The following is a 13,649-nucleotide window of genomic DNA, read 5'->3' on the forward strand; positions in this document are numbered from 1 at the left end:
CCAGATACGGTCTAGAAAACACAGTCTACACACAAAGTGCAGAGAAATTCAAAGTTGTAATTTGAATAGATCAAAGACATTTCTCAAGTTAATTTCTGTTTAAAAGGATCCTTGTCAGGTTTTAACATGTTAAAGGAGTAATTCAGAAATACCAAACAATGATATAAACTTATATAAAAAGGGAAGTACAGTATCAGGTTCCAAAGTTGAGGTTTGTACATTTTTTAAACTGAACTTAATAGTTCCCATTATCTATCTCAGTAACAATTTGTAATAAAGATGATGTTAAACAGCTTGCTTTAGAACACAGTATGTAACAATGGGAGAGGCTCCCTGAATCAATATGTTGATGACTGTAGATTAACTCCCTAATTGCTGTGGCTAGGTAATCAAACACTTCTATATTTCCATCTTGCGCTACTGAAATACACATACATACATGTAAGGTATGTATTAGATGTATTTACAGTTTATTAACTACACTCTTCCAACTCAAAAGAACACCCTCTTAAGATATACAAAATAAAATATGTATATAATCTAAATAATAAAAAACGTATACACATGAAAACACATGGGAAGTCCCCAAATCGTAGACAGTCACCTATAAACCCAATAATACAGTACCTTCTAGAGCTTTACATTGCAGATATCTAACCACAGGACAAGATCAATTTCTTAACTGATTCCAACTTTTTGACTGATCGTAACGACTGGTAATTAAAATCGGTATTTTACAGAAATAAGACCAAGTTTATAATAATATCTGTATCTAATAATTATTTCAATAACACTGAACAATTACCTAATCGGTTATGATATCCGTCTAGGTACAATTTCTAATTTGATTAATATAAAAAAAAAAAAAAGTTAAATTCGAGCAGGAATATTAAACGCGATTGAATAGTCAGATACATAGATCGACACATAATACTTTGCCGTTTGAAGAGTAGAGAAGTAGGCCTCTTTAATGGCTTACAATATTTCTTATCAATCCACTTAAAAGAGATCCACAAAGACATATTCCAACCCAGACAAAAAAACTGCCAATCAACCTTATTGGTTCCTTATTTTATGAAACGTTTACAAATATGGGGTATTTTATTTTCATTATAGTTGTTCGTATACATGGGAACTGTAAAACATATGTAGAAATAACAAAAACCTTTTCATGATATTTCGAACACGTCATATAATGGTGCAAAAATAACTGTCACTCATTGTCAAGTGTTAAAAACACTGATACGATTAAATAATTTTAAAATGTATTCATATATTATCTTATAGGTGAACATTTTGCATTGAAGATACATCAAAACTGAATCCCTTTTCTCAAATAATGCACATGGGTTAACACAGTTATCGTCTTGTTTATTATCTACGGTTTGGTTTCCAGTTGACGTGCAGAGACGATAGTCTCTTGACACATCCTGGAAATTCAATTTATTCATAGTGCAACTAATGGAGCCCATTTTATTCTTCTTGTCCAACCTCGCTGGCCACCACTACAGCGAAACGAGCACTTGCACTGCTTGAAATAAAAGGACAGAAAAGAGAGAAAAGATAGTTTATTATGCATCCGTTCTTACCTGGGGATCTATGCTGCCACTTCCTCATTCACAGGGCCGGCTAGGAGAGCCTGGGCCCTGCTGTCAGGCGAGTCCGCTTTGATCTTCCACTCGAGTCCGAGGCTCAAGCACCTCTGCTCCTTTTCGAAACAGGCCCCGCTTCCTCTTATTTATTTGTAACCACAAGAACGGCTAACAAATAGCGTTTTCCCCCGTAAAGCTTCATATATTTAGATCAGAACGACACGTTTTAATGTTTCCCTTTTCATACAGGGAAACTTGTACCTTTTTTTTTTCTTTCCAAAAATTGCTACATCGACGTGTTGTTGTGCAAATTCGCCGCCAGGTAACAGCGAGCATAAGAGTTTTAAGAATTTGCTGCACAAAATGTGTGATGTCAGAGGTAGTTTGTGCTCCGACTTGGATTCGTCATTCAAATGATGTGGATCTATAGGCTTACAAGTTGTATTATATATATATATATATATATATATATATATATATATCAGAGTAGTACCACATGCCTTTCAAATTTCTAAATATTTTGTATTGAGCATTTTTTTAATGTAATTTGATTAACAAAATACTGTACAGAGCCCTGTATGAAAAAAATGTAGTTTGTAGTGAAACTATTCCATTAATAATAATAATAATAATAATAATAATAATAATTATTATTATTATTATTGTTGTTGCTATTATTATTATTATTATTATTATTATTATTATTATTAGGCTATTATTATTACCACTATTTCCAAAACTATATTATACATTTAGTTAAAAATATATTAAACTTAAAATACCACAGATTATGACTGTCACTCCATAAAAAATAATTAAATGGTAGAATATTGATTACATAATGATATATGTGACTTATCGTCCAAGTCCTAAGACAAGTATTTCAGACAGTGGCAATTAATGGAGAAGTTTTCAAATGTTTTTTTCTCCATAGAAATGCCATATATTCTCCCATGTAAAAGTATAATGAACATGTCCAATATTACTACTGTTATTACAATCAAAGTGGAAACTTATCAATGTATGTATTTGTGTGTGTGTATGTGTGTGTGTATATATATATATATATATATATATATATATATATATATATATATATATGTATTGGGGGGTGTAAAGCCATCTACCCACTCTCCCTTTATTTGCTTTTTTTATTATTGTTGCGTAGTGTTTGAAATACGCATGCGCGATTCAAACAATATGGCGGCATTTGCTCAGTTTCAGTTATAAGGGATGAGTCGTTTCTGGGGAAATAACCTGAAACATTTTTAACAATATAAGGCATATTCAGTAACTTTTATTTCTGCTACTAAGTAGCTCAATAAGAAAACGATAATGAAGAGGGACAGAGGCGATCGAGGTGAGTTCAGTTATGCTGTAATCACACATGGTAGCTTAGCTTGGTATTATTTAGTTCATCAGTATTTTACAGTTCTTGTTCGTATTGCCTCTGATTTGATGTATAGCTGACATGTATGAGACCAGATAGTATCTATCAAATTATGGATTTGACGTGCTGCTACCAGTATAACATTGTTATTCCATCATACGTTAGTGACTTAATAGTACTACTGAGAACCCCAAATTATAATAATAAAATTAATCCATTAAAGTTGATGTTACGTTCATGTAAATTGGGGTTTTCACGTTGTCCCATGAGATTCTAAAGACAGAACAAGATTTTAAATTTGCCGAGAGAAATAAATAAATAAAAACGTTTCAATTTAACATTAAGCCTGTGTAAATTCTGTGTTTGGTTGTTGTGTCCTATTTTATAGCAACCTTTCAACTTAAAGGTATTATTTCCCAAATTAGGCAGTACACAGAAAACTGATTGTAACAAACGGAAATTGGGCAATGCTATAGTTTTTTTTATATATAATCTACAGAACATTGAAATATTGAACATTGGACGTGTACGTTTATATAGGCTACAGTAATGTCTGCGTGAAGGCAATTCATTTTTTGCATGATCTGACTGCAGCAGTCTGTGTGGCACCTTGATCTGAATGTCAACAGTGCAGTGACACTAACAGCACTGTGTTATCTTCACGCATGGTATAGGATTTGCCAAAAAAGTGTATCTTCATATTGGCTATAATGTTGGCGACAACACTGGGCACTGGTCAGTCTTTCCCAACACACAGGTTAAAAACCGTTGGTTTAGGCAGCTGTTTTTATAAAACAAAACCTTCAAATTTAGCAAAGTAAATGTATCTATTGAACATGAGACACTTGCTGTGTTTATACTGTTGATGTAGTGCTACATTTAGTGAAAGAAGACGAGGCTCAAAAATGCAGTTACTTAGTTTAATGGAATACACACATTCCTTACACAAGGCTTGCTATTATTTCTCTGGATCCCTGGAAGAGAGAGAAATTGTAGCCTGGGCTCTGTTAATACATACACTTTATGGGCAATTCCACGATAAAGTGACCCTGGCCATAAAAATAAAATAAAAAAATGCCGATATCAAAAATATTTATTTCTCAGTTTTTACTAAAAGGTGTATATTTATGCATTCTGTATTATTTTGGTTCACTTTATGCCTTTTCTTTAATTTACAGCCATTTAAAGTTACTGTTGAAAAATAAAAAAGCAACATTTACAGAAGTCTAATTTTCAGTCATTTTTAAGTTTCATTTATAGGATACATGTTTTATTTATACATTTGTAAATATGCCCAATTGGAACTCAATGGGTATGTAATACCAATTTAATAATATTACATTTGACAGAAAAAAGGAAACTATTTTACAGCCATTCAAAATAATGGTGTTTATAAATAAAACCAATGTCACATCCATAACGTTTTCTTGGTAAAGTTTGTATAAAAGTTGTATGCTACACTACATTTTTTTCAAACTTTCTATGCAAAGCTAACTTTTTTAAACTTATGTTATGGGATAAAAAATTTTATCCATTATTAATAACAATTGCCCAAATTAGCATTATGGATGTGACCGTTATGGACGTGACAATAATGTCCCTATTGATTTAATGATGTTGTTGCAAATAATATGTCTTACGATGTAAAAGCAAAATACAAATTGCATCACTTATGATAGCACATTGTCATCCCATAATTCATATTAACATCACAGCACCAGACTACTGGCAGTCGTTGTAATAGGACTAGTTTTTATATATTTAATCTGCTTAATTTAAAATAGTTTCAAGACTGCTCCTTTGTCTGCCTATAACTTTAATAACTTAATGAAAAATGAGTGGCAAGGAGTTAAAAAATGCGTGTACATGCAAGGCATAATTTATCATTTGAAATGTTGTAGAATATCGCCCAAATGAAATACATACCTTTAATCTGAACTATGTCCGGAACCTAATCACATTTCACGAGAATTGCGAATCATTTACAACATGGAATGTTATCGCTTTTTGTTTATGAGTAGGAGAAAATAGATACTTACAAAAACAACAAAAGGCGATAACATTATGTTTTGTAAAGTGTGATTCGCAAGTCCCGTGCAATTTGATTATATCCCGGCCTATACCAGGATCTTAACTTCTTTAAAAGCTCTTAACATGATTTCACTATAAACTTTGCATCGTAACAATTCACTTTTTTTGAGCAACATGTATGCTACCACTTAAATGTTTCTATCCAATTGTTTTAGGCTCTGTTTTCAAGTACTTGTACAGCACGTCTACTTTGTTTTGGTCAACAACTTACTTCCTTGTTGATGGGAGAAAGGAGGCGTGTTTGTAATCTGATTGGTCGCCTTTTTAAAAAAAAAAATCCCTCTGTAGTTTTATCTCTCACTGACACTGGTAATTAATCACAGAATGTCAGAGAACACTGCATTCTTTCAAAGAAGATTACTACATTCAATATCAAAGATAATCTTATTACAGGTAATCTACTAGACATTTTGTGGGTCTGGTCACAGAATGTGACTCTGAGAATTTTGAGGTGCAGTTTCTTATAAACAAATCTGTCATCATCATCTTTTCGGTCTTGCCAGCAAAGGAAGACAAAGGCTGGATTGGGGATGAGCAGGTTGTCAGGAAACTTATTCCAGTTGTCGTTAACCAAAACAGATTTCACTTCAGTGAAGCAGTCCTGGCTGAATAAGTTTTAAATGTTTTGGAAGCTATAAAGTTAACCAAGAAATAGCAGTGTTGGGTAAAATGCACCCGTTTTGAAAGTTTTTATTGATTAATTTACACCAATACTCCTTGCTGATTTTTTTAAGCCTTAATTAAATTGTATGTATGTGTGTGTGTGTGTGTGTATACACTGATCAGCCATAACATTATGACCGTCTGCCTAACATTGTGTAGGTCCCCATTTTGCCACCAAAACAGCCCTGACCCATCGAGGCATGGACTCCACTAGACCTCTGAAGGTGTGCTGTGGTATCTGGCACCAAGACATTAGCAGCAGATCCTTTAAGTCCTGTCAACACCTTGAACTCGTGATTCATCAGACCAGGCCACCTTCTTACACGGCTCCATGGTCCAGTTCTGATGCTCACGTGCCCATTGTAGGCGCTTTCGGCACTGGACAGGGGTCAGCATGGGCACCCTGACTGGTCTGTGGCTACGCAGCCCCATACGCAACAAACTGCGATGCACTGTGTGTTCTGACACCTTTCTATCAGAACCAGCATTAACTTTTTCAGCATTTTGAGCTACAGTAGCTCATCTGTTGGATCGGACCACACAGGCCAGCCAGCTCCCCACATGCATCAATGAGCCTTGGCCGCCCATGACCCTGTCGCCGGTTCACCGCTTTTCCTTCCTTGGACCACTTTTGATAGGTACTGACCACTGCAGACCGAGAACACCCCACAAGAGCTGCAGTTTTGGAGATGCTCCGACCCAATCTTCTAAGCCATCACAATTTGGCCCTTGTCAAAGTTGCTCAGATCCTTACACTTGCCCATTTTTCCTGCTTCTAACACATCAACTTTGAGGACAAAATGTTCACTTGCTGCCTAATATATCCCACCCACTGACAGGTGCCATGATAATTAGATTATCAGTGTTATTCACTTCACCTGTCAGTGGTCATAATGTTATGGCTGATCGGTATGTGTATATATATATAAATCCCTCATTGTACATGTCTTTTGTTTATTATTCTGCATTATTTTGATCAAATTGTTCTTACTATTCACATATCTCAATTTAAATACTATAATAAATGGGCTTTAACTAGAATTTTGTCTTGATTTCAGTTTATCTTGGCTTCCAATTACAAATGACAATTTAAAGTGTTTTTAAAGAAAGATTTAAATACATTTCCTAAATTAAGTTCAGACAGCATCACATCCATAACACTGTGTCACATCCATAACGCTGCACTTCGAGTTATATTATGAAAATATAAAAAACCTGATGTATTTCTTAATATGATTTTTGGGAGCTGCTAAGTTGTTCTTACAAAATGGCATTAAATGTTCTGATGGTAAGTTCTACAAATCACAGACTTTTGAGAACATGTTAAGTGACCTAGCAATACTTGTCCATTTCTGTCACATCCATATAGCATGTTTTTTTGGGTGATAAAAAACTAATGGTGAAATTTTAACATGACACAGTTCAAAAAGCACATTATCTAAATAGTGCATCATATTTAGTTATTTGTTTAAATGAGCCCTTGAATAAGGCAACAAAGTTGCATTTTTGTGTGCAAATGTCACATCCATAACGCTGGAATTGCCCTTATGTATAACCTCGCACCTAACTTGCAAACAAGTCTGTCTTAAGTGTGCATAGTAACTTTTCCATATGACATTCAGTTCATGGAGTTTCTATATATGCTATATGTTTTGGGAATAGCCAGTTTCTCAAGTTAGACAAAAAAAACCTCTTATTTTATACTACTGTTTGTATTCAATATAGCTTGACCTTTTAACCAGTCGTCATCAACATTCTATAATTTGGGCAGTCATTTTCCTTTAGTTGTTCCTTTTATTTGAAATGTTCTCCAATGACTAATAAATACCTCCGAACTGAAAGTAAAATTAGCTGAAACAGTTTTTCTGCACTCAGTTAATTACTCTTTGGTGGCACAGGGCATTGTGAAATGTTTTAATGAATTTGAAGTTAATTTTCATAATGTAACTGGATTTATCTCCAATAATGCCATTTACAATATCAAGGCATACAATTACATAGATTGGAGGTTTATGGCCACATTTGCTACATTTGACTTGTAGTGCTCACATAATAGCCCTTTGCCAGTAATATCTGTGTACATAATTTTCAGGAAGCATACACAAGCTGGTTGCAAGCATATTGTTGTTACACAGTTGTTGTTCAGTTTTTACCAATTCTGTCGATGCTGTAAGAACAGTTTCATATGGCCAAGGTTTTCCAGAACATCGTCAATCTATTATATTGTTGTCCCATGCACACTTTGGCCATTAAAGCCTGTAGATCTTGCAAAGTTGCCATTGACCTCTTGGTAGTCTCAGTAGTTTTCTTCTTGCTTGGTTATCCAGTTTGGAGGGACAGGGTTTGGAGAGATCTAGGCAGGGTCTTGCTGTTGCCATACACCTTCCACTTCTTAATAATCTTGACCATGCTCCCCTTCATCTCCTTCCTCCTCAACCCCTCACTCCTCTGGCTGTTTCCCCTCTGCATTTAAACAAGCTGCTGTCATCCCACTCCTCAAGGATCCAACCCTTGACCCCACCTCTCCTCAGAACTACTGCCCTGTCTCCCTACTCCAATTCCTCTCAAATACCCTTGAGCGTGCGGTCCACCGTCAGCTCTCTGCATTTCTTTCCTATCACTCACTCCTGGATCTTCTGCAATCCGGCTTCCACACAGCTCATTCCACTGAGACTGCTCTCCTGGCAGTCACTGACTCCCTCAGCTCCCTCATGATCACTCCATCCTCCTCTCCTGCCTCGCTGACCTTGGAATCTCTGGAACTGCTCTCACCTGGTTCTCCTCCTACATCAATGACCAGACCTATCAAGTGACATGTCGAGGTTCCTCATCCACCCCCCAACCTCACCTCACAGGTGTACCCCAATGCCTTGACTTGGGCCCCCTCCTGTTCTCTCTCTACACTCGCTCCCTGGGCCCCCTCATCACATCCCATGGTTTTTCCTACCACTTCTACGCAGATGATGCCCAGATCTTCCTGTCCTTTCCCTCTTCTGACCCTCTCATCCCCCCTCGCATCTCTTCCTGCTTGTCTGCTATCTCCTCCTGGATGCACTCGCACCACCTCAGCTCAACTTATCCAAATCGGATCTCCTCTTTTTTTTCCCACTCTTCCTCATGTTCTGCTGATCTCTCCATCTCAATCCTCTTGGAATCCATTACACTCTTTCCTTCTTCCGCTAAAAACCTAGGAGTCACCCTCGATCCTGCGCTCTCCTACACCCAGCACATCACCACGCTGACACGCACCTGCAGATTCTTCCTGAGCAACATACGCCGAATCCGTCCCTTCCTCACCGACTACTCGACTCAGCTGCTCGTCCAGTCACTGGTCCTCTCCCTTCCTGGACTACTAAAAGTCCCTCTTGGCCAGCCTGCCTACAACTACTACCCGCCCACTCCAGCTCATCCAAAACTCTGCGGCTCGTCTGGTATTCTCTCTGCCCTGATTCGCACACGCTACTCCACTGCTCTGCTCCCTCCACTGGCTCCCAATACCAGCACGCATTCGGTTCAAGACATTAACCCTCACCTACCACTGTCTTGACAACATTGCACCAAGCTACCTTCAGACACTCGTCTCTCCATACATCCCCTCCAGACCACTGCGCTCTTCCGGTGCCAGAAGACTTAACTCTCCCTCCTCTCCACTCCCCTTCCTCCAGAGCCCGCTCCTTCTCATCCCTGGCCCTTAAGTGGTGGAATGACCTTCCCACCAAAGTCAAAATGGCAGAGTCCTTGACCTCCTTCTGGCGCTTACTCAAAACACATCTTTTCAGACAGTACTTGTAATTTTAGTCCTTTACTCTCCTGTAAGATAGCACTTTACAACGTTTTAACATGCTTCTTGTGTTACTTGTACTCGTATTATTTTGATTTCCCCTTTGCTCCTTTTCCCGTAGCCCTTGACTGTGACTTAACATCTTGTCGGCACTTAGCTTTTTCTATCCAGGATGTGAGACCTCATTTATTGTATTCTCTTTTGAATTAGTAAAATGTATTATGCTTTGAATTGGTTTGTATTATGTAAATCTGAATTTGTAATGTTTGATGCCTTTGCATTGCGATTATGTTTTGTAAATCGCCCTGGATAAGGGCGTCTGCAGAGAAATAAATAATAATAATAAAAAACATTTTAGCATTCCTATAGCTTTCAATATATAAATATGTGTGTATATTTATTTTAGAGAAAAAAAAATCAAAGAAGCGTATTCATGATGAAGAGGATGAGGAAGATGAGACCGCGGGCAGTGAGTCCCAGGAGGCCATCCCAGCTGCAGCAGGGAAACAAGTTGATGATGTTGGGGTCAAGACAGATGAATATGGAGCCAAGGATTACAGGCTGCAGATGCTCTTGAAAAAGGACCACACATCCAGGCCTATTTGGGTGGTAAGCATTCATGATTTTATATAGCCTATATGTTTGTTTTTTTGTTTGAGTTTTTCCTATTTTTTAATAATATTCCGCAATTTTAATTTATTTCCCATTCATCGGGCCCTGGTCTATGTACATACAGTGGCATCCACATTTATTCATACCTTTGTAACAAAATCATTTAACAGAAGAAATGTAAGTGCAATCTATAATTCTTTCCTCAATTAAAAAAAATGTACAATTTGTGTACTGCACTACACACTGCACAGAGCTTTACAAGTAATGACGTGCTCTTTTTTTATAAACACAGAAATCGAATTTATTCACATCTGTACAGTGAGGGGAAAAAAGTATTTGATCCCCTGCTGATTTTGTACGTTTGCCCACTGACAAAGAAATGATCAGTCTATAATTTTAACGCATTTCAAAAAAGTTATAAATTGATTTGCATGTTAATGAGGGAAATAAGTATTTGACCCCTTCGACTTAGTACTTGGTGGCAAAACCCTTGTTGGCAATCACAGAGGTCAGATGTTTCTTGTAGTTGGCCACCAGGTTTGCACACATCTCAGGAGGGATTTTGTCCCACTCCTGTATGTTACCTGTATAAAAGACACCTGGGAGCCAGAAATCTTGCTGATTGATAGGGGATCAAATACTTATTACCCTCATTAATATGCAAATCAATTTATAACTTTTTTGAAATGCGTTTTTCTGGATTTTTTTGTTGTTATTCTGTCTGTCACTCTTAAAATACACCTACCATTAAAATTATAGACTGATCATTTCTTTGTCAGTGGGCAAACGTGCAAAATCAGCAGGGGATCAAATACTTTTTTCCCTCACTGTAAGTATCTCGGCATCAACTTTCTGTTGTCTGGAATTAATGGGAACAGTGTGGAACTTGAATATAAGCTTCTTAAGGTCACCTGTTTGCACAGGGTATAAAAGAAGGTTGCACACAGAGGCAATCCATTAGTAGCATGCATTCTCATGGTTAGAGAGCTGGCTAAAATGGTAGGTGGTTTAATTAAAATCTTCTGACAGCACAAGACAATGCTTTTGTCATACTACATTTCAGTGACACTTGGGTTGATGTTTTATGGTCAGATGAAACAAACAAGGTGATGTTCATGTTGAGAAGAACACCACACCCTCTGTGAAACATGTAGATGAATCCGTTTTGCTTTGAGGTTGTTACATCTTCTGTTCCTCGTACCCTTGTTAATATGTAAGATAAATTCAAACATGTCCCAATACATTTTGGCCCAAAAAATACTACCTCCCTCTACAGCTCACGCTTTGTCAAAGTTAGACATTCCAGCATGATAATGGTCTAAAGCAGCCATCCAGCCTACTAAACTTGATTAAATAAACACACAATCTTAAATGCTATCTCCAGACGGAAATATGATAGAACATTTATGATTTGAATTCAAGTAAGCCATTCACAAGTGAAAACCAAGAAATTTTGGTGCAATACAAAGTGCAGGAATACAGTCAAGTACAAGGCATCAAACATTACAAATTCAAATTTACATACAAAGCAATTCAAAGCTTCCAATTTAAAAAAGGTAAGTACAATAAGTGAGGTCATACATCCTGGAAAGTAAAAGCTAAGTGCTGTCAAGATGCTACAGTGAAGGAAAAAAGTATTTGATCCCCTGCTGATTTTGTACGTTTGCCCACTGACAAAGAAATGATCAGTCTATAATTTTAATGGTAGGTGTATTTTAACAGTGAGAGACAGAATAACAACAAACAAATCCTGAAAAACACATTTCAAAAAAGTTATAAATTGATTTGCATGTTAATGAGGGAAATAAGTATTTGACCCCTTCGACTTAGTACTTGGTGGCAAAACCCTTGTTGGCAATCACAGAGGTCAGATGTTTCTTGTAGTTGGCCACCAGGTTTGCACACATCTCAGGAGGGATTTTGTCCCACTCCTCTTTGCAGATCCTCTCCAAGTCATTAAGGTTTTGAGGCTGACGTTTGGCAACTCGAACCTTCAGCTCCCTCCACTGATTTTCTATGGGATTATGGTCTGGAGACTGGCTAGGCCACTCTAGGACCTTAATGTGCTTCTTCTTGAGCCACTCCTTTGTTGCCTTGGCTGTGTGTTTTGGGTCATTGTCATGCTGGAATACCCATCCACGACCCATTTTCAATGCACTGGCTGAGGGAAGGAGGTTCTCACCCAAGATTTGACGGTACATGGCCCTGTCCATCGTCCCTTTGATGCGGTGCAGTTGTCCTGTCCCCTTAGCAGAAAAACACCCCCAAAGCATAATGTTTCCACCTACATGTTTGACGGTGGGGATGGTGTTCTTGGGGTCATTCCTCCTCCTCCAAACACGGCGAGTTGAGTTGAGATTTTGGTCTCATCTGACCACAACACTTTCACCCAGTTCTCCTCTGAATCATTCAGATGTTCATTGGCAAACTTCAGACGGGCCTGTACATGTGCTTTCTTGAGCAGGGGGACCTTGCGGGCGCTGCAGGATTTCAGTCCTTCATGGCGTAGTGTGTTACCAATTGTTTTCTTGGTGACTATGGTCCCAGCTGCCTTGAGATCATTAACAAGATCCTCCCGTGTAGTTCTGGGCTGATCCCTCACCGTTCTCATGATCATTGAAACTCCACGAGGTGAGATCTTGCATGGAGCCCCAGACCGAGGGAGATTGACAGTTATTTTGTGTTTCTTCCATTTGCAAATAATCGCACCAACTGTTGTCACCTTCTCACCAAGGTGCTTGGCGATGGTCTTGTAGCCCATTCCAGCCTTGTGTAGGTCTACAATCTTGTCCCTGACATCCTTGGACAGCTCTTTGGTCTTGGCCATGGTGGAGAGTTTGGAATCTGATTGATTGATTGCTTCTGGCTCCCAGGTGTCTTTTATACAGGTAACGAGCTGAGATTAGCAGCACTCCCTTTAAGAGAGTGCTCCTAATCTCAGCTCGTTACCTGTATAAAAGACACCTGGGAGCCAGAAATCTTGCTGATTGATAGGGGATCAAATACTTATTTCCCTCATTAACATGCAAATCAATTTATAACTTTTTTGAAATGCGTTTTTCTGGATTTTGTTGTTGTTATTCTGTCTCTCACTGTTAAAATACACCTACCATAAAAATTATAGACTGATAATTTCTTTGTCAGTGGGCAAATGTACAAAATCAGCAGGGGATCAAATACTTTTTTCCCTCACTGTAGGTCACAATCAAGGGCTACGGGAAAGGGAGCAAGGGGGAAATCAATAATACAAGTATTAGTAACACAAGAAGCATGGTAAAATGTTGTGAAGTGCTATCTTACAAGAGAGTAAAAGGACTAATATTACAAGTACTGTCTGAAAAGATGTGTCTTGAGTAAGCGCCGGAAGGAGGTCAAGGACTCTGCTGTTTTGACTTCGGTGGGAAGGTCGTTCCACCATTTAGGGGCCAGGGATGAGAAGGAGCGGGCTCTGGAGGAAGGGGAGTGTAGAGGAGGCAGAGTTAGTCTAGGGGATGTATGAGGAGACGAGGGACTGAAGGTA

At 38.0% G+C, this 13,649-nt stretch overlaps 2 protein-coding genes across 2 annotated transcripts in view; one reads left to right on the forward strand and one right to left on the reverse strand.

Moving 5' to 3' along the window:
* Nucleotides 1–1,940, reverse strand: part of map3k2 (mitogen-activated protein kinase kinase kinase 2) — a 48,932-nt gene extending 46,992 nt beyond the window's left edge. The window contains exon 1 of the mRNA XM_066688528.1: nt 1,590–1,940. The gene's annotated coding sequence lies outside the window, so the exon portion shown is untranslated. The remainder of the gene's footprint in view (nt 1–1,589) is intronic.
* Nucleotides 1,941–2,783: 843 nt separating this feature from the next.
* Nucleotides 2,784–13,649, forward strand: part of ercc3 (excision repair cross-complementation group 3) — a 51,298-nt gene continuing 40,432 nt past the window's right edge. The window contains exons 1-2 of the mRNA XM_066687867.1: nt 2,784–2,952; nt 9,924–10,126. Of these exons, the coding sequence (XP_066543964.1) occupies nt 2,928–2,952; nt 9,924–10,126 (228 nt within the window). The 5' untranslated portion in view covers nt 2,784–2,927. The remainder of the gene's footprint in view (nt 2,953–9,923; nt 10,127–13,649) is intronic.

The sequence above is a fragment of the Amia ocellicauda genome, chromosome 16 (genome assembly GCF_036373705.1).
Source record: "Amia ocellicauda isolate fAmiCal2 chromosome 16, fAmiCal2.hap1, whole genome shotgun sequence".
Lineage (NCBI taxonomy): Eukaryota > Metazoa > Chordata > Actinopteri > Amiiformes > Amiidae > Amia > Amia ocellicauda.